Source organism: Fundulus heteroclitus, chromosome 22 (assembly GCF_011125445.2).
Source record: "Fundulus heteroclitus isolate FHET01 chromosome 22, MU-UCD_Fhet_4.1, whole genome shotgun sequence".
In the NCBI taxonomy this organism is placed as follows: Eukaryota; Metazoa; Chordata; class Actinopteri; order Cyprinodontiformes; family Fundulidae; genus Fundulus; species Fundulus heteroclitus.
This window is the reverse complement of record NC_046382.1, coordinates 29,234,029-29,256,118: the sequence shown is the minus strand read 5'-3', so window position 1 is coordinate 29,256,118 and position 22,090 is coordinate 29,234,029. Positions and strand designations below refer to the sequence as shown.

The 22,090-nt window shown below is 40.5% G+C and overlaps 1 protein-coding gene across 21 annotated transcripts in view; it reads right to left on the bottom strand.

Moving 5' to 3' along the window:
• ank3a (ankyrin 3a) overlaps positions 1 to 22,090 on the bottom strand; it is a 119,926-nt gene that overhangs the window by 40,469 nt on the left and 57,367 nt on the right. For 7 of the 21 annotated variants that reach the window (XM_036126874.1, XM_036126885.1, XM_036126882.1 and 4 more), the window contains 8 exons: positions 21,532 to 21,630; positions 20,913 to 21,011; positions 18,936 to 19,034; positions 18,736 to 18,831; positions 16,704 to 16,776; positions 16,521 to 16,577; positions 8,998 to 9,121; positions 1,659 to 1,761 (listed from right to left, as the gene is read on the bottom strand). In XM_036126874.1, coding sequence (XP_035982767.1) covers positions 1,659 to 1,761; positions 8,998 to 9,121; positions 16,521 to 16,577; positions 16,704 to 16,776; positions 18,736 to 18,831; positions 18,936 to 19,034; positions 20,913 to 21,011; positions 21,532 to 21,630 — 750 coding nt within the window. Of the gene's footprint in view, positions 1 to 384; positions 436 to 1,658; positions 1,762 to 5,660; positions 5,673 to 8,997; positions 9,122 to 16,520; positions 16,578 to 16,703; positions 16,777 to 18,735; positions 18,832 to 18,935; positions 19,035 to 20,912; positions 21,012 to 21,531; positions 21,631 to 22,090 lie in introns of all 21 variants that reach the window. The other 14 variants (XM_036126868.1, XM_036126877.1, XM_036126867.1 and 11 more) reach the window with 7 other exon arrangements.

Sequence of the window (22,090 nt, the reverse complement as noted above, 5' to 3'; positions counted from 1 at the left end):
GGGACATTTAAAGTTCGCTTGTCAACACAGTCTCTCAGATAGTTTGTACAGGAAGACACAACAAATAAAAATGCCGTCGTTATACTGTAAACATGGACAAAACTAACCTGTAAAGGTGTTTTTTTGGAAAGAACAATAAAAACATGAAGCAAGCTTTGATTAAACATCATAAAAACAGGGGTCATGAGCATTCATGAAATGATGTCCGTTGACAGGAAGATGGAAAAACAAACTGCAATAATCGCAATGATATGAACTCACAACTAACACATGTACAGAAAATCGACTGAAGAGGAATGAAAACAAGCCACCATGAAGCCGACTCAAAACCAAAAAAAAAAAAAAAACCTGCGGAGTAAGGCCGACATCTGTCATGCTGAATACCTTATTAAGTGGGTCGACCAAGTAGAAAATGTCTTTACAGACACTCTGAAGCTTAAGGGAGATTAAAAACATAAGTTTATAGATTTCATTTGGGATAATGTGTAGTTCAGTACAATTAACTGATTAATGTGTGTTTAAATGAAGGATTTCTAAAGAAATAAACAAAAAACACACGTTTATAACTCCTGAAAAACGGTAGCAAACTAGATCTGATTGCAACTTACTGTATAAGATCATTAACCTGACCCTAGTCAGATGTATTTCGCTCCGCCTAGCTCCACTCATCCATCTGGAACAGATCCATAGGAATGGCGTTTCAGAAGGCTGGGCCTTATAAAAAATCCTTGCATATGATTGGATAAGCCACTTGTCTGTCATCTTTATCGACGTGCTATTTCAACCACTCACACCGAAGCTAACCCGTGACGCCGTGAGAGCGACGCAGGAAAAAACAAAACTTGCCAAATGCGGTCGGGAGAAGGGCAAAAACATGGTTTCCACCAACAAAAGCCTTCAGAGCCGTTCTCTGATGTTCTTTTAATGAAACAATATTAGGTAGATTGGACAACACGGAAGAAATAGCAGCATCAATGTTAACGCTTGCTTCCTCGATGCGAGCCGCCATTGTTGTCTGAATCAAAACAGTCTCACGTCATGGTGGCTTCTCCACTACGTCACATCTATGAAACTCCAGCCCTGCGTCCTGATTGGCCAGACAATAAAATTGGTTGGAGAAATCACTCTCTATGGGAGAGGTCCCAGATGGCTGTAAGTGGAGCTAGACAGAGCGAAATTCATCTGGCTCGTCAGGTTATAAGATCATAGGATAAATTATTAAAAAATGCTTAATAAAACCTATTTTTAAACAGTATAATGAATGAAATAAGAAATTCATATTTAGAAAAAAAGCACAAATCATGTTTTAAGCTGTTTTTTTTGGGCCTCTTAAAATCTTTAGTGTTAAATACACTCCTTGTCAGGGATGATAAACGCTCATTCTGACCGCTACAGCTAAAGTATGCCTAGCATCGACGCTGCTTCTGCCAGTGTAAGAACAGAAGAGCTGTCCTGCTTTAACCTTTACCACCTGTCTTGTGACTTGACCACTGAACGACAAACAGACAAAGCTAAAGTTTTACAGATAGTCAGACGTTTACCTGCAATTCTTAAACAACAGACTTTAGATTTTTAAAGCAAGAGAAAAATCACAAACAAAGATGCCAACAGAGGAAATAATTGACCACAGGGTGGGAAATACAAAACGTTTGTCTTACCGTGTCTTTGGTGGGGGCCAGAATCTCCTCAATCATCATACTGTCTCTGGCAAAGGAGCTCCGGTTGAGCGTGTTGGACCTATCCGAACTGAATGAGCGGAGGCTACATGTTACCACGCAACCCAGCGCCACGGGCGACAACAAGTGACGGGCAGGGGAGCAGGGCACAAAACAAAAAGCAAGAACTCCATTACAATATGCAACCTCCAGGGAACCAGAATTTAGTCGCTGGACGAGAGAGGCGTCCAGCTGTCAAGAGAGGAAACGGAGAGAGGGCGGAGGAGTCCCGCGGCTTAAGGAGGAAGAGATACTGTAGCAGGTTGCTCAGAGATGGAAATGAGAGCGAGGTCCGTGTGTTTGCGTTAAGAGATAAATAGGGAAAGTGGGCAGAGCACGGAAGGAGGGAAAAAAGAGCTGAAATATTTCTCTAGGAAGGTGTGGTGGGCGTGCGTCACGGGCACGGACATAACTAAGCTAGGCATGTGACAATGACGAAACGTGAGAGATCAGTAGATCCTACATTTCTGCACCTGGTCGGCAGGTGACGAGCGAGAGGTTTTTCACGTCTGTGTAGAAGGCAGAGGAAACACAATCGCAGCTGTCGAATCTGCTTTGAGGTCAGCGGACGCGTTAACGTCGTCATAACGACGTCCCACCTCGGCCTGTTTCACAGAAGTCAACCTTGCTGCAGTGTGCTTTATTGCTGCGCGCAGTGATGTGTGGCTACTTCTGCGGCATCGATGCAGCGCCGTGCATTCCTTCAAGCTTTCCCTATCTCTTTTTGCCACACAGACCTGATGAGTTTGGAGGACACAAAAATCTATTTCTGGCTACACAGTTTATTGTGTGTTTAAAGTCCCATTAGCTGCATGTCACACAGAACCTTGCGAAAGTATTCATACCCTTTGTAACAGCATAGCCACAAAGTTCAATGTAATTTTATTAGGATTTAATGCAGTACACTAACAAAAATAAGTTAGTTTTGTTTGTTAAAAGGAAGAAAAGAATACATGATTTAGAAAATTTTAAAACTGCAGCTGTATGTGTCTTACAGTATGTGTCCACCAGCTTTGCAGATCTGGTGACTGGCGTTTTAGCCTTCTCCTTTTTACAACATACCGTAGCTCAAGCTCAGACAAACTGGACAGTGAGCAACTGTAAACAGTATAGTTTTAGGTTGCGCCACAAATTCTTGATTAGATTGAAGTCTGGACTTTGACTAGGCCATTCTAACGCCTGAACAAAGCATGCCAGGCCAATCAGATTCTTTATTTATAGAGCATTTTCAAACCATGTATTATTTTCCGTACACTTCACTATTATATGCGACCTAAACATAAAATCCCCAAAAAAGTACAATACGTTTATGTCTGTCATATGACAAAAACTAAAAGTGAATATATTTGCAAGGCTCTGGGAAGATTGCATTTTTTTTTACTTCAGTTTATGCTAAAATAATGTCTTTGAAAATGATTAAACGCCCACAACCAAGGCTGACGTCCCAGTGATGTGCGTTCTGTGACTGCATACTGTATGTGTGCATCGATGCGTTATGCGCGGGAGTGTAAAACTGGGGGGGTGATGTGACGCAAAGGAGGGTGGATGGGGGGGAGAGAAATAGCAGAGCTCAGCGGGTTTAAGTGGGCACACTATTCGGCGGAGAGAAAAGGCCTTTATTCAGCAAAGCCTGCCTACACTGTCGAAGTAACCAGGCAACTCTGTACGGACTGAATGGACCCGCTGGCATGGCACCCCCCCCCCCCCCCCCCCCCCCACCCGGACCCCCTCTTCTGTTCACACCGGGACCTTGTTTGTTCATTCTGTACATCCTTCTCTCCTCCTGTTTCTTTTCTCAACTCAGGGGCTGTCAACTAGCCGTTTCTGCATAACAGAGCTTCTTTCTTCAGTCTGCACAGCTGGGATGCACGACGCCCAGCGGTTCATCACACGGCAATTCTACTTTTTCTCAATTTAATCTCCTCTCTCCTTCCACATCCTTCTCTGCTGCCTTACTTCCTCTTGGCATACCAATCAATTTATTTTAGTGGTGATCACCCACTCGGCACTGCAGTTCCTGTTTTCCTCACATCTGCATGTGAAAATGTCGGCGATATGGGGGGTTTGCAGCTGCTGTGGGAGTGGGTGTGGACCCACAAAGACAACTGTGGACTGTTAAGTCATTCTGTATCAGTGTAGGAGCCACGTTTACAGGTGTGTCTTCCTCGTGTCAATCAATGAAAGTGGAAACTTTCCATCTCTGCAAACCATCAGTATATCTTGAATAATCCCGGGAGGAGATAGATTACTGACATGTTGACAAGATGCTAGGTGGGGCAGGGTAGAGGTATACTGATATTTTGATCCCTGGAAGTTACACTTGGTGACAGAAAGGTTAAGGAGGTTAACTCACAAAACCAAAAACAAAAAAAACACAAAATAGAGATGCACCGAGAACCACGACGGTGACTGGAGTTGGGCGATTTTCAGCTTAGTACTTCAAAAACCTAACCTTTTTGATCTGTGAAAACACCATAGATAAATGCAAACATGTATTGCTAATAGCAACACTTTTCGGTGTGAAAGTTGTCTGCAGATTCTGTATTAGCAAAGCGTTTAAAAATGAATTCAGAGGAGGAACTGAAGCTGTTTGTTTAAGACAGCTACTTCAGTTAAACAAGGAGGAAGATATCAGCAGATAACAGAAAGCAGATCTTATAAAGCAAAGTTACTCTGTTTTAGCTTCTGGACGACTCCAGTTCGCCTCTGTCAATTTTGATTTGCAAATATTTCATTTTTGGATAAATCTGTTAAAGAAAAGTTCTAGTCTCTTTAGAGCGGATCCACACTGAGACTGATGTCAACAGTTAGCAATACCGTGCTAAACATGGATGTAAGATACCAAAGATGGTTTAAAATATCTCTTATTCATGTTGCAATGCTTTGAAATATTAGTGAAATCCTGTTTATCTGCAGAGCTGTGTAACACAGACTGCTCTCTCACACACAGTGTCACGTCTCCTTTGCCTTTATAATTAATATCTGATCACAGAAAGATCAGTAAACGAATGGTTTACCAATCTAAAATGTTTAAGAATAAATCTGAGTTGTTTTTTTTCTGTCTCAACTATTAAGTTGGACACAACTGTATATTTCATCCTTAATGGACATTGTAGAAAAATCTATTTTGTAATATGATGCCCCTGTATATTTTGTGGTGCGCAAAATATCTAAGCGAGAATCTGTTTTGTAAAACAATGAAACAGATAATTGGCAGCTTTTTAATTTCGTTTATTCTTATTCTATTTTTTTTTTTTGTACAGTCAAGTACCCTTCAGGGTTTTAGCAAATTAGTATATTTAACTACAAAAAGAGACAAGTCTGTGGCCCGGTCCTGCTTTATAGAAAATCCTTTTTTATGTATTGCAATAAACTTTTTTTGATTGACAATAAACATTTTCTAGACTTTTAGAAACTTTAAAAAAAATATATATTATACATGAAGCAAATCAGAAATAAGCTGAAATCGTAGCGGCACGTCTGCGCATTGCAAAACCAGCCACAAATTCTCGGATTGGTGCATCTCTAAAATCCACAAGCACAAAAAAACCCATGAGTTCAGTTTAGTCTCTTTTTCCCCCCCCCCACACCAGTAACCCAAAAAACAAATTAATTTTAAAATTTTGACTTCACATATGAGGAATTTGTTAACAGTGATGGGAAAATACAATGAATGCTGACCAGCTTAAATGGAGTAATGATCTGGACAAATAACAGCAGTAATATAACAAATCAGCTTTTACTAATAGAGAAACAGCAACACGATGACACCAATGTGCAACAGGATGACTTGAGGTTATTGGTGGGGTTTTAATACATGAACGACTAGGGTAACGAGGGCGAGACAGGATTCACAACTTATGTTTCCTATTACTACTACTACTACTACTACTACTACTACTACTACTACTACTACTACTACTACTGCTGCTACCCTTTTCTTACCTGAGTCTAGGGCTAGAATGAGGGACAGGAAAACAAGGAGAAGGACAAAGTAGAAGAGTGAAAAGCAAAGCATTTTGAAAACATTAAGGCATGATATGACCTTTCTTTTAAACACAAGATCCTTATGCTGTGCTTTTGCATGGTTGCACTACACTAAGCACATTTTTTTTTCTAGGTTTAGATGGGTGTGTGTGTTTCAGTGTATGCAGCCCAGCAAAACCATGCAATGTCGATGTATAAACAGAAAGGTAAGGGAAAGCGCAAAGACGTTGCTCAGCATCATACGTAAACACAGATCAGTACATTAATTCATATATTTCACAACATTCACATTACTGTAAAGGGACATTTGAATAGTTGGCAGGTAAAATAAATGCAGTATTAGAATGGCAGAAATGCATTTTGTAGAGGAATTTGACATGATTACCACTTTTGTGCAGTACTATTTGTTTTCTTTTCTTTGCAAGGACAGTTTGAAGTTATAATCACTATCAGAGGCACCAAGAAATGGTCTGGTGAACTGAAATGGACACTTTTAAGCTTAAGCCGCCCTGACCAGTGATAAACATAAAAATCCTTTTTTTATAAACAGTGAGGCGCTAACAGGACCCCGCTGACACTACTCTGCACAGTGGAAGTTGTTCCTAAGTGAAGACATCCACAGTTAAGATATTTTTAGTCTCACTGACATATTTAAGAATAAATTCAGAGGAAAACGACGTAAAAAGCTATTTAAAAGGAAACTGTATTTTCCACAGAGCCCTTGGCTCAGGCTGTTACACCTGGGAGCTGTGACTATTTCACTCTTTCATTTTGTACTTTAGCAGTTTAGTTGATTAGCACCTGAGGTATAAAAAGTAGCCGCCTGCCACAGGTCAACAACTGGTCATGGGGACAAGTTTTCGAAACTAGCAAAAAGGCAATGTGACCCAGAGTAACGTGAAGGCTGAAGATATTACTGCAAAGTTGCTCTGTTTTTTTGTCCTTTTGAGCCTTCAGCCTCCATCTGTCATGAAAGATGCTGGAATTCAAAGGGTTGTTAATGTTCTCAAAATCTCAGATTTGAGATTCTACATCATCCAGGGTGGCAGCTCTCAAACTTTTTATAACAAGTACCACCGCAGTAACAGGACTTTGCCAATTTGTAATGTTGCATCTTAAAAACAGAAAATCTGCTCGCATTGCTTGGTTGAACTATGCAAGCATCCTATTGTACTCAGAAACTTGAATTTCCAAGTTTCAAGATGTAGGAAAAAAACAGACAGGTCCCCTGAAGCAAGATTTCCACGTGGAAAAAAAACAATATGGCTGCCTTCAATTTAAAAGTAACCAATATCCACAGTAAAAACAATATATTTGCACATTGATAATTTTACACAAACTCCTCAGTGAACATGTAGCTACAGTGTTTGAAACTACAAAATGCATAGATTTATAACATCATTAACTAGTTAATTGTAAATGTATTGCATTAACACTTTGAAATAGCAAATCCTGCCAGTCTACAACTTAGAACTGGAACATGGCTAATTTGGGCTTGATGTCATTCCCAGAACCTAGTTTTGACTTCAAAGGTAAGACTGTATTAAGCAGCCATAAGCACTTGTTCCTGGTTCACTATCATCCGCTGCAGTTTGTACTGGGAGGACTAATGCTGCGTTCAGACTGAATGCAAAATGAGCATCAAAAAAGCGTCCAACGCCTCAACTTAAACACTTGGGCAGAGCGTTTGTGACGCTCTGAGCAAAGTTTGGACAGCTCCATCTGACGCATGTTGGGAAGAGCTACCCTGTTCTTTTCCTCAAATGCGAGGAAGTATTTACTGTGGTAAAGGTTTTGATAACCTATCCGAGATCCCGACTTCCTCACTAATCCTTCTCCAGGCAAGGTCCATTCTATGACTGTTTTTGTAGTGCTAGCTCGACAGATCCTAAATAATAGGATGGGCACAAACAGCGACAATGAGTTTGTCCTCCATTGTTGACTTCCTGGCTTTTCATGTCAGAAAATGCAGCACTACATCACATAGCGGAGTCTCTCTGATTGGTTGATGTTCCGCGTACAGCTGCAAGAGTTCAGATTTCCCAACTCTAGCGTCTGCCGCTTTGTACGCTCAGACACTTGAAATCTCAAAAGGCGCTGCAGGACCTCTCGACGGTCCTAGATGTGCATCCAGCATAGACCTCGCATGTAAACCAGATGCCCCTGTACCCTCAGATCACGTTCGGTCTGAACGCAACATAAGCATTTCCAGTACACTGCTCTTCTGGGATGTTTCTGACAAACCAATGATCTTGGGAATGTCTAAAGTTAATTGTTGCTGGCCATGCTAATCATGCTAACTCCTAAGATCTGATGCTAAATATAGTTTAGAATGTCAACCCTTTGTTTTAAAATAACAGCAAAACAAAGTAGGAACCTCTTTCTTTCTCACACGATGTGACGTCACCCCTTTTTCTGAATAATTATTGACCTCTCTTGGCAGGGAGGAGAGAAATAAATATTTTAAATGTAGGCAACTGCATTTCTGAAAGGGAAACTGGAATCAGCTAAACTTGGTATCAGCTGATGGAAGCTGGGCCGAAATCAAAACTTCGAGATTGCCCAGAAATCTCTGATCAGTCCATTTCATCAATTAAATAGAACAAATGTAGCACAAGAATACAAAAATAAAAGTCAATCATTTCACTGCTCAGCATCTTGTTAATATTTGAACAGCAATGACTCTACTGAAACTTTTTTCCTGCATTACCCTCAAAAACAAAGTTGTTTACATGGAATCTTTCCATCTAAATCTGGGTTTGCCTTTTTTGCTTCGTCCTGCTGATGTTAGCAGCTTCCTGTCACAGTTCACCTCATACTTTTTTTTTTTTCTTATCAATCCAGCCATCAGGGTACACGTGCCATCTGTCACTATGGAAACAATAGCCTCTGATGTGTTTCCCCTGCTGCCTGCCAGTTTTCCACAACAACCTTTTGTCTTCTCTTTGAAAGTGTACTCATGCAGTTGCATCGCTCGGCTACGGCTTGTATCTGTACCGTGTTACACTCTGGCCTGTTTTGTAGTTCTGGTCTGGGTTTGAATGAGGTCGCACAAAACGCTGAATCATTTTGCCAGGTCCAATCATTGGATGGCAACTCTCCAGACTCTTGTTCTGTAGTCTGTCTTCAAATAACCGAATCTGCTCCAGAAAACGAAATCTTCCATAACGTGCTTCGCTTTTGCACAGTAAAGGCCTATGCAGTAGTAATAAATCTATAATGAATGTGACCACAGCGTAATTCTCCTGTTATTACAGTTAGGCGTATGAACTTCATTTAAATGACAGGCGCCTACCTGGCAGAGCGCGCTCCTATGCTGAAGCCCATGTAGCCCTCCTGAGGGAGAGAATCGTCCCCCAGCTCCTTGAGGTCCTGAGGTCGCAGGTATTTGTCCGTGTCACCGGTCATCGCATCCTCACCTGGAGGGGGGGGGGGGGGGGGGGGGGGTGAAATCACAACATCCTGCTGTTAACTTCGCAAGCCTTGATAAAAGGAGGTGATGCAGCACCTCAGCAAAGGAACTCAAACCAGAATAGCCAGCATCGGACTCTTTCTTTTCTGATTAGAGCGCTTATTAAGGCCCTGGGGGGGGGTGCAACTATCAGCAGCTCTCTGACGTTGGACCCAAACATCACTGCAGATATTCGTCCTGCTGCTACTTTTATTCTAACCTGTGTGCACAACAGCCTGAATCACTAATCACTGCAGCTCTTTCAGAGGCTGCGAAGCCGATTTGACAGAAAATACCATCAGAGGCAGCAGCGAAAGCAACTTTGCGGTAAATCTGCTGCTGTCCTGTGTAAAAAATAGATATAAATAAATAAATCAAAACGCAGCTCCCATCAGAGCACTCTAACACAGGAGACAGCAAAGCCACACACACACACACACACACACACACACACACACAGAAAAAAAAATAGACAGCGGAAAGTTCCGCAGCGCTCCGCACCTCGATCAGCGGACCGGTGGACGATCACACGCCGATCAATGAAGCCGCCGGAGCGGCTGTAGTGCTTCCCCTTCTCCCTCATGTCCGTCTCTGTCCTGCCCGCAACACTGTGCTCCTTCACCGCAGCCCCTCCCCCTCCTGCCTTCAGCTCTGCCGCACTCCGAGCAGACGCCACGAACCGGCGTCAAGCTCGACGGAAAGCGGCACGAGAGCACTTCCGGATTGTCTTATCAAAATAAAACCCAACTCGGACGCATATTCTAACGGGAGGGGAAACAATCCTTTTAAAACGGGGTCATTACAAGTCTTATCTTAAAGAAAATAAACAAAAAAAAAAGTAAAACTGGTGGAAAAAAAGAGAAGGTACAAGCATTTTGCACAAACAACATCTAAACGTGTAAAGCCACAAGTTCAAAGCGTGTGTGCTGATCTACAGGACAGTCAGATTTTGTGTCTTAGCCTTCAATGCTGAACGGTCCATTTTTAAAGACGCTATCCGGTGGTGTATTTTATTTTCTCAATAACAAATACACACTGACAATAAAAAAAACACACAGGCACTGCTTGATTTAACAAAATGCAAAGTTGTTCTGCTCGTGTTTACTTTGAGTGAGTGATATTCACAGGAGGCTCAAGTGGACAAGCTTCTATTTATAGGGAGTGTCAGTGATGCTAAAACATTCAAACTGCATCTGAATGCTTTCATTTAAAGGACTGTTTAAAGGACTTAAGATTTTTTTTTTTAAGATGGTGTAATTTCACGATTCATGTTGTAACTTGACTGAACATCTCAGAGTGGTACTGACACTGTCATTTTTGACATACAGTTGTGCATTAGAAGCAACAAAGCAATCTTGTATTCTGGCTAAGAGTCTTAGATGTCTGAGCCAGATTTTTAACTCAGTGATTCCTTAAACATTGGGAATTTAGTTTGGTTCAGTTCAACTGTATTAGGATTGCGCATGCTCCTGGTGTTTATGCTCTATTTTTAATGAACTTCTCACTTAATGGTGAGTGCGTTTGACGTGAGCCTTTTCTGTTTGTGTGTTTTCCTCATGGACACCTTCAGTGTTTCTTCAATGAGTTGTTGTAGATGCTGATAGCTTTGGGCTGGAGGACTCTCCTGTAGCGGCCTGTCTTACAGCGGTACTGAGGAACCCTCTGACTGAACCTGCGAACATGTGCGTAGTGCCACAGGGTGGGACTGCCTCTCTAGGGCCATTTATAGGGGAAACACTGGAAGTGAGTCCGAAGTATTCATGTTCCACCACCTAAAGCCCCAGACTTGAACCGCGCGACTACAGTGTTAAGTTCAAGATGTCCGTGAGACATTTCTGCTTTTCCAACTTAAACACGGCCATTTAAACCCCGTCCAATCACAGTACAGTAGTCGGGCGACGCGTGAGAAATAAAGTGCTGCCCAGAAGGGTTGAGAACAAGCATTATGAGCCCTCAAGATGGAGCTGAGAGAATAAAACGACGTCACTCGCTGCTGGAATGAGAAGAAATGTCTGGATTCTGGTGGAGTATGTTGCAGCCTTTATAGCACATATGCAGCATCTTGCTGTGAACACTAAGTATAGTCTACTCTGCCCTTGCTAGTAGAGACTGCTTCACAGTCCAAACTGGACTAGAGATACAATCATTTCCAAGGGTCTGTGAAACAGTTTGTGTGACATAAATATGGTTAAATATATATTTTTTGTTAAAAACCTTTTAATTATAAACATAATGAAACAGTTAATCGTAACTGTCCATGATGCTGCCATGCATGGATGGTAAAGTTAAAGCAATTGCTGACAAGCAATGTGGAGCCCAACATCTGCTCCAGGCTGTGGTTCAACTGGCTTGATTACATATATATATATATATATATATATATATATATATATATATATATTCCATCTCTAACACGTTGTTCATTATTGTTATTATTATTATATATATACATACATATATATGATGTTTGGTGTTTACTTGTGGTTTGCAGCGGGCCATATATATATAATATATATGGTGTTTACTTTGGTTTGCAGCGGGCTTATTGCAATGAGCCGTTTTCATTCAAGCAAACATCATCAGGCTGAAGACATGTAACTATTTTAGCCCGCAATTTTATTTTGAAAATACCAAGCGAAAAATAACGCGGCGCACGTTTCCAAACGTCACATCAATTCGCGAAACGCTTCAAAGGAGTTAAAACATAGCATACAGTAAACCTTTTGATGGAGGTTTCGAGCTCCTAACGAGCTCTACCTTTGTTCGTTGTTGTTGTTTTCAGTGATTGCTGAACTTCCTGTTTATTTTCTGCACTATTTCTTTCTAACTTGATCAGACTCCGACAAGCGATCTACATCTTTTTAGCAGCCTTTCACAGACCCATTCATGCTCAGACACATTAGGACTGACACACCTGTATTCCTATGCACCCCCGCATCATAGACTCATAATAAATGAATGAATAAATAAATAACTTCCCCTTAAATTCAAATGTTGCATCTTCTCATTTTCGGAGGCTAATTAGTGTATTTGCTCCCTTTCCTGACGGTAAATACCGACTTACCTTTTCCCAACGTAGCCATGTTGATCGCAGCGCTGCTAATTATTTCCTTTGCGGCTTTTCCTAATCTCAACCCTTGCACCAAAAAGCAAAACTTCACAAAACCGAGCCTAAACCGAGCCGTCCATCCAGCGCGCTTCTGGCGCAGGCGGAGATACAAAAAAAAAAAAAAAAAAAAAAAAAGTTGCGCTCTCTCCTTTATTCAACTCTTGCGCCGTCGCGCAGACAAAAACTTGCGCTTTTGGTCCATCTCTTCCGTCCACTCTCCGCAAAAAACAAAAAACAAAAAAAGAAAAGAAAAACTCTTAAAACTTTTGTGTCGCCTTGCGGACAGAAATGTCATAAGTCAAAAAGCGATCTGACCGCATGAGTTAATTCTCCGGCAGGCGGCTCAGAGAAAGCTCATCTTATTGGATTTGGCGAGATGAGAGCGAAAGAAAGAGAGGGAGAGAGAGAGAGAGAGAGAGAGAGAGAGAGAGAGAGAGAGAGAGAGAGAGAGAGAGAGAGAGAGAGAGAGAGAGAGAGAGAGAGAGAGAGAGAGAGAGTGAGGAAGAAAGAAATAAAACTGTCCGTTCACAACAAACAGAAGCAGAGCAGCGTCGCTGGAAGTGTTTAGGGCTCCATGGAGAGTAGCCAAAGTCAGCTGACAGGTTGTTTGGAAAAAAAAAATGCCTGGGAATCTCACTGGAGAAGACAGTGACTGAGAAAAAAAAAAGAGGGAAACTCAGTATGCTGGAAGCCAGGGAGAGAGTTTGGCTGCATGACAAAGTGAGGAAGTAGTGTCAGTAATGATGAAATACCCACAGCAGGCTTCATTTTGCCATTCTTTAAAAATATTGAGCCATAACTCTCTGCCTTTTTGCTTCCTCTGCATACTGCACCCAGTGACTTTAGTTTTTTTTTTTTTTTTAACAAATAACACCAGGCCAGAACCGGCTGTGGTAACATCGTTTAAATACCATTCTGACAGCAGGGCACACACAAAAAAAAAAAGATGGCATGTTTTGTATATTTGCAGCATTGTTAGTGAATATAGAGGTCTGATGAAAGTGTTGTGTAAGTGAAGGAAAAACCACAAACACAACACTACTGGCGCAAGTCCCTGCAACCTGTTCTATAATAGGATTCCCCCTATATTGGATTAGAGGGAGTTGTGGTAAGTTTACTTTCACCTTCTCCTTTAAGACAGAGCGACAGATCAAACACTGTCCAGTAGAGAGGAGGGACTCTAAGTCCTGAATGCAACACCCAATCCCTCTCTGCTTTATGGGGCTACTATCAAGGCCACCCTGAGCAGGCTCGCTGCAGATGAATTATGCACACGGTGTCGACAGTTTACATACTAACCAGGAGCCCGGTGAGCTCCTTTAATTAAAATTTCTCTATAAGGGTGGAGACACACAATGCCAGTGAGGACCCAGCTCTGCAATAAACTCATCCACCATCACTTGGTATGGTTGTTGTTGAGTCTAGCCATATCACCTGACAAAGAACCAACCAGCTCCCCCCCCTCCCCATCAGCCTCACTCCCCTACGGTCCCCTAAGCAACAGCCTGTGAACAAGCTCATCAATTTTACAAGCGCGTAAGCTCAGTGGTTCCAAAACAAGCTGCTGTGGACTGAAGGCGGCAGCTTGAAACGATCCAACTTGTGCCATAAACTTGGCTCTGAAGGATTGAGGGAGGTTCCTTTAGCCGAGAATGCTATGGTCATGGTTATGTGCCTTATAGGTGCATTATGCATTATGTGAATTATATTAAAAAAAGAACACTTCTGCCCTGTAAAAATGCTACAAATGTTAAAGTTACAAGGGTTTTCAACATTTCTGAAGCAAAAATGGAAAACGTCTAAGGTGCGTTCGGATTAAACCAAGTGCAACCGACTGTGTCCAGAAGTCTCATTTAGTCAAACACAACCCGACTGTGTGGAGTTTAATGAGTAATGAGAGCATAAAAGCAGCTCATAGAGCTCGTAGAGAGTGAACCTGACCTAACGCAGCAGACAGGTCAGAGGGAGCTCCGCTGCTCAGGTCAATCTGTCAGCAGCTTTGGCCTTACTGGAACAGCGGTAAGAAGAAAGCCATTGTTCAAAGAAAGCCATAAGAAGTGCTGATTAAAGCTATGGTTGGTAATGCTGTTCAGAAACTCTTTTTGTTATACTGGGTAAAATCGTCCTTCCATCCTGAAAGTAATAAATGTATGTACTTTACAAAAAGGAGGTTCAAAATCATTCTCTGTGGGAGCTACATGCCTGTAAAAACTCTAACCAATCTCTGCCATTCGGTCCAGAGGGCATGGATTTGTCAAGAGTTTGGGTTCCTACTCTCACCGATAGACATAACATACCCACCCCCCTCTCTCCCTGAAGTTCTGGGGGTATCACCTAATCTATTGGTTCATTGTAGCTCCGCTGCTCTCGCTGTATACTTTGAACATGGCTGAGAGTCGCAAAAAGCAAACCGCGTTCATGATTATGAGAAGATGTGGAAGGCTTCGGTAGTAAGAAATAAGACCAGAGTGGATTTAGGAGATTTTTATTTCACATGAACCTCCTGAAGAGTTGGAGAGCAAGGTAAGGTGGTCTTGCGCATGCGCAGTTATTCAAAAAGGGACTTGGGGAAACTTCCAGAGAACTCGCTGTCTCTAGCCTTAATGTTTGCCATGGGTCATGTAGGAGATACAGAGGATACTCCGTGGTTGATGAGGCCAAAACCGAAGATTTGATGCAAATTCAAAACAGTACGTGTAAAATGTAAAACGCAACGTTACACAGAACACAAAGTCATTTGAATTTTGAGCGAACTTTTAAAAAAAGAAAAACGCTAATTACACGTGTTTCCATCTACTGGTTTGTAGCAAATTAACTGGGCGACGCGAGGCGTAGTGTCGTCATACAATGACGTTACGTTGTAATAAACAGGAAGAAGAAGTTGCTAACTAGCACAAACCACAGATCAGTAATGGAGCGAGGTTTTAATGAACGTGTTCAAACGAACGACTAAGAAACGGTCGAGTCTCTTCGTCGGTCCACTTGTACCTGTTTTCGAACATCATGGGAACATTCAGGAAGACGCTGGGGGGCCGAAACAGCTGATCAGTCATGTGAGGTAAATGTTTGCAACATCAGAACATATCCAGTAAATGTGTCGCCATCTCCTCTTTAGAGAAAAAGTCAAAATCTACCTCAAGAGATTGTGAAAACTTTTTTGCTAAATTTTGTGAGTTGATAAGAATTTTGCCGTCTCCATTAACCATTTCTAATGAGATATTTCAAAATGATCATTAAAAAGGGTTGATGGAAACACGGCTAATTGTGGTTGCAGCATCATACAGTGGTGATGCTTTTCTTCAGCAGGGACAGGGAAGCTGGTCAGAGGCGACTGGACAGATGGATGGAGCTAATTACGAGGCGATGCAGGGACGCAGCCTTTGAAGGACAGGGCTTAGCTTCACATTCCTCCAACACAATGACCATAAACATACAGCCAGCGCTACAATAGACTGGTTTAGATCAATACACTCGTGTCAAAGCCCATGGGTTTGACACTCCCAATTGGTAATCTATGGCAAGAGTTGAAGATTTATATTTAAAGGGTGCTCTCCATCCATGAACATCAACTGAGCTTAAGCTACTTTGCAAATTTTACCTGTCTCTATCAACAAAGTTGGTAGAGAAAAAAAACATAACCAAATGACTCAGTTCTACAAGAGAACCGAGGATGGACATAAATGCAAACAGCTTGGAGATTTTTATTGGTAAAAAATGTTGAAAACCATCTGTAATTTTCTTTCCACTTGACAATTTCGATGTTTGTTGATCTAAAATCCCAATAAATATATAATATATATTAAGACGGGAAAATGTTCAAAGGGTATCAGTATTAGCAGAAAGTGCCTTTGACAAAGAGAATCAGTTCTTGATTGTCAAGACCTGCAGAGTTACAGCTAAAAGCTTGAAAGAATATATCTTTGAACATGTATTTTCTTAAAAGAAAGACAGAAGACAGGTAGCTGAAACATACCAAAAAAAGCAAAAAAAAAAAAACAAAAAAAAAAAAAAAACAGAGAGGGTATATGATTTTTGCTTTGGACAACAGTGGCACACAGGGTTAATAGATTCAAACAGCAACTACAAAGAGAACCATGTTATTTCACTTGAATGTGAGTTCTGGGTCATTAAATGGACGGCGAAGCGGATTATTAGTAAAGCAAATTCTGGGCAGTGAGCTAAAGTTAAGAAATATCTGCTAACTCTACAGTTAAAGAAAACAAACAGCAGAAAAGAGTTTTAAATTGGTCACCAATACCTTCACCAACATCAGAAAAAGACTCTTCTCTGAGAATTTCTGCCACATTAGCCCGAACTGTGTGATTTGGATAAACATCCAGTTAAACATGCAATGGTCAAAGAAACCTGCCACACAACAAAGTTGGTAATCATGGGGGGAAACAAAATCTAAATCTGAGATGTACTTAGAAAGATTACATACCTTCATCGTCTGACATGTCGAGGAACTCATTTATGGTCTCCGGGACATTGATTTTGTGTTTTTCTGAGGCATTCTGAATAAAAAAACACACACAAACAAAGAGACAAGACACATAGTTAAAATCTGATCTGTCTCTCTGCCCATTCATCCACACACACAAACATATCTATATACACGGATTTCACTAACACTTAGCATTGCAACATTGCACCAGAATATCACAGTGATCATTTTTATGTATTTTTAAGTTTTTATTGTCTAAATTATAAATTCTCTTTTTTCAATTTTGAATGGAAAATAAAAAAATTTAATGTTATTTCTTGTTCTATGTCTGTTGCACCTTGGTCTATATTTCTTCTGAAAAAAAGGCCATGTCAATAAAGTTTGATTGATTGAATAATCAAATCGTGATTAATTATTTTTCAGCTGTATATTTAATCCTGGTTGTTGCAATCAGTTGTTTGTTTTCTTTAAAAAAAATAATTCTTTGCATCAAGCAGACAAGATAATGCGCAGCTTGATGGACTTCGTTTTGAGCAGGAAATGTTTTCAGAAGAATGATTGTCTGACATTTTCTCACATTACTATAAAAAGAACACATGGATTGAATCCTGATTTACTGCGAACTTGAGCTGTGAACAGAAGTTTGTGAAAAGAAAAGTGGATTCTGTTCACATTTTCGTTTAGTTGTAGTCACGGTTCAGTCATCTGTAGGCCTTTTATATTTTTATATATATTTCAGTTGAATAGATTCACTGTAAATCGGGTCGGCTGACCTATGAAGTCATGAAAAAATGTATTGTAAGGGCCATTTTATATAACCTTTGCCACCCTTCTGCAAAACTAATAAAATCTCTTGATTTAATCTCTCTGGAAAATGTGTGTCTTTGTTACTGGAGAAATAAAATGTCAACCACTTTTTGTCATAGTTGTAGTTATACTGCATGAGTTTTTTTATTTTCTATTTTATTTTACCTATTTTTAAAACAGAAAAAAATGAGAAACAAAATTAACACTTGAAGAGTTCATTTGCAAAAACAGATAACTCCGTTTTTAGCCAAAAAAAGTAAGATGTATGTATGTGTGTGTGTGTGTGTGTGCATATGTGTGTGTGTGTGTGTGTGTGTGTGGGGGGGGGGGTCCTTTTAATAAAGGTATATTTTTAAGATGCCATTATTTTGGTATGTCACTCTTACTTGATCAAATTCACCAACCTTTAGTTTGACTGGTATCACCTTAACTAAATAATAAAAAGTATGTTTTTTTTTTTAATTTATAAAAACAGAATTATCTGCTTTTGCAAATGAACTCTTCACTTGTTTACTTGGATACAGTAAAGACAAAGTTCTCTTTTTGTGTTTTAGCAAAGGCCCATTCACAAACGGTTATAACAGGGTTAGTTCAGTTCAAAATGTGGTTTAGGAAGCATGAGAGCATTTTCAAAAATAAAATGGTCTTCTCTGAGTGCAGGCCTACATTCAATTTAGCATCTGTGGGAAGTGCTAAAGAGTCTTTACAACTGTCCAGTCACTGATACAAGATTCTGTGGGTGGAAATCAGTGTTTTCCTTACAGCACAAGCTGATTTAAAAAGTTTATTTCTATTTCTAAAGGCAAAATCTCAATCTTCAAGTTACACCTCATTTAGACCGCTTCTGCTGCATCGTGATTAAACTCTTCATCCTGTTGCCTCTCTATGTCTCTGTTTTCCAAACCCTCACGCTCCTCGTTGAGTCTTGTGTCAACAAGATCACGTTGGCGTCCTCAGCTGAGTAGAAAAAGCTCTAAGCTTCAATCTCAGCCGTCTCTCTGTTTCTTAATCAGGGCAACTTCCCACACGTGGGACGTCGGGGCGGGCTGACCTGCTGGCTCACGATGCCACATTTGTTCACTCGCTCCACTAACTGTGCTGCTGGCAGAATGGCCAGTAGAGCTGCTCGTTTAAATGAACTCTAAAGCTTTTGCAAAAACGACAGTTTTTATTTGGTAACGTTGTTTTCGTAACATTATAGTATGAAATTGTTGAGTCTCACTATGGCTGAGAGGTTCTCATCTGTCATCGGCCTCAGAGTGTCCACGACAGAGATGTACCCCAGGCGGCGGGCGACGGACAGGGCAGTATTCCCATTCTACCCAGAGAGGGGGGAAAACATGGCGGTCAGGTGTGAGGTCCAGAAAGCACAGACATGATTCAGTGTTTCAGTTTGTGTGTCCGGTGTGAGGGCGTGCGCACCACGGTGAGGTCGTTGGCCGAGGCTCCGTGCTGAAGCAGCAGGTTGATGATGTGGGTGTGGCCCTGCTGAGCTGCCTGGTGGAGCGGAGAGTAGCCGTTCTAGACACACACACAGAAACACACACACACACACACACACACACACACACACACACACACACACACACACACACACACACACACACACACACACACACACAGACAGTTAGTCCTGGAGTAGAACACAGAGACCATGTTCATACACGACAATTAAGTTTAAAACCCTTGAGCTTTGACCGTTTCATCTCCAAAGAGACATTGCTCACCCACTTGAAAAGGCGGGCAAGATTTTAAATGGCCTTTGTTCAGTGAAAATAAAGCATCTTGCTCAGAAACAGTAATTTACTTCTTAAGTGTTTGTGACAAACTGTTGTTGTATAATTTTTGTTTATATAACAGGAAATTAATCACTTTATTCCAACTTTGATTGACATAATTGCTTGATGTTCTTTTTAAATTCTGAAACTGCTTTCATCCTATGAAATGATTACATGCCTTAAAATGTGCTAAGCAGCTGTTAGCATGCAGTGCTTCAGTTAAAAAGAGACACGATTTAGAATGACCTTCCTGTCTATGAACACTGTGAAAGAACTCTGATTGGCTAATATTAGTGCATTGTCTGGATAACATGACACAGCCTCTAAATTGCCCGTAAACTAATTTCTGATTGGCTGGACCCCATTTCTTTCAGTTCGTGTTAAAACCCCCAAACATCAAATCAAGTAAAAAAAAAAAAAAAAAAAAAAAAAAAAGATAGAGGAATGAGCAGATTGGGATCCATGCCAGAAATGGACCCAGCTGAGCCCCCATTTCCTGTCCAGTCTTAGGAGTGGAGGTTGTGATCATATGGAAAACACCAAACGCTACACAAGCTATTTATTTTTCAGCAATCCCTTGAGAGACGTCACCTTTTTTCTTTGTGCTTTTGATATATGGTTGCTGTCACTCAGTATGTTTTTATTTCACTCTTTACATATGGAACCATTCCCAACTCAACCCCAAGCTTCAGAGCTTCCTGGAAATCTTTGTCGGAAAGCTGGTGCTGCTGACATCCTTGGTTACAGCCATTTTTACCTTTGGTCCAGCTAAACACAGTTTTTTAGAGCCACAAAGGCAACATGACACTTCAAAACAAAATAGCTTGTTTTTTCAACACAAACTGCAGGAAATCTGTGTTTTTTTTTCTTTCAAAGAACAAGTAATTCATTTTTTCTAGGATTGACACATTTTATTTAACGAGACATACATTTTTTTTAAAAAACAAACAGGTCAAAAAAGCATGTAGTTTGCAACCTATTGATAAAAAATATAGTTATTGATGTAATATTCTATACACTATTAGTGTCATTCTTTGTGGAAAAAACTATGTGTGTATTGCATGAAAACTGCAACAGCTATCTGTTTTACCTTTAAATGAAAAACATTTGCTAATTATTTTTGCAATTTTACCAAAGTTATTAAGAGCCACATTGGAGGGCCTAAACAGCCGCTTGTTAGACCCTGAGAAAAAAAATCTCCCTCTTGACATTTCTGAATTAAAGTCCCTCTGAATCCTTTTAGAGTTTCAATCAATCAATAACGTTCAGTCAAAACTAACTATTATCCTATTTATCATGTGTTTTACCTTATTATTAGTCCATTAAAAGTACATACACATCAGTGTAATAATACTATAATTCATACTACAATCTTAAGTAAACTGTTAGAGCTTCCGTGTTTTTTTTAATCATCTAAAAATTAAACAATCGCTTCCTCTTTTTCAAGATCAGTTTAAAACATAAAGGAAAGTTAGGATTTCCTCCTCAGATTAAATTTATTAATGTGTAAACTACAAGGCTTATCTTTTATTTTTAAATGATCCCTAAAATAGGTTCATATTTGGACGTTAAGGATTTGGACTGACTCATGGTGCCTACAACATGGGGGAGCCTCGCTTACCTTTGTTTTGGCGTTTACTTTGGCATGGTTCTGCAGAAGAAAGTTTGCCATCTTTGCGTTGCCATAGTGACAGGCCACATGTAGGGGAGTGTAACCAATCTGCAGATGGAGGACATGAAAAGGAAAGAAGATAAGAAGACAAGGCGGAGGTAATTACGGATGATCAGTAGAAGCATTAAGCTGTAATGTAACACCTTTCAAAAAAAACGGCCATTTTTTTTTCAGTGAAGGATATTTCTAAAAGAATGTGGAACCACGGCAACATAAACCAAGGAGCCTCAGGAGGCTATCGCTGTCTCTCGAAATAACCCAAACACATGTCTCATGTTGAATTATGACTATGAGCATAACAGTTTTAGAGATCAGAGACGGAATAACCTTTCTGTTATAAACATCTGTCCTGTCAGCACAAACACACACCAAATAACCTTCAGCTGGGACAGATCAGTCTGAGTGGACACGTACAGGCTGACTCATTATAGGACGGGATGATCTATAAAGACATTTTTACTGACGTATAATGTCAGATCTCTAAAATCAATGCACTGTAAATAAAAAAAAAAAAGTAAAGTATTTGTAGAGTGTGCCTGCTTGTGTGCGCGATCTTGCAGAGCCTCACCTTTGTTTGTGGGTTAACGTCAGCCCCGTGGTTTAGAAGGACTTCTGCAACATTGACCCGATCTTCCTGAGCTGCTAAGTGCAGGGGCGTGAGTCCGCTCTATATTAGATGAAAGTGCACACACAACACAACGGGATACATGAACAAATGCGTTCGAGCTGGAGCAAAGAACAGAACCAAAGGATAGTACCTAGGGCTGGACCATAATTTCATAACGATATATATCGATCAATAGACGTGTGATATGATAGAAAAAAAGGCTCAATAAAAATTTCAATAGAACAGTTTTCTTTCACTTTGCATTCTAGCCTATCACGTAGGTTAATACTAGTCATTAGATCCTCCCAACCAATCATAAACGCAGACCGAGGAATGCCCAGTTACCAAGATCCACCCCCTTCAGGGAGTTCAGAGAGCATGTGTCTTTTTTTTTTTTTTTAAACTTGCAGTTTTGGTAAAAAGTTGGTTGAATAAAGGGATGAGTTTGAATTCAGTGTTTGTGTGCATTTATCTAGAAATAGCTCATTAAGCAACAGCATAAAATGTCCAGGGCTGTACT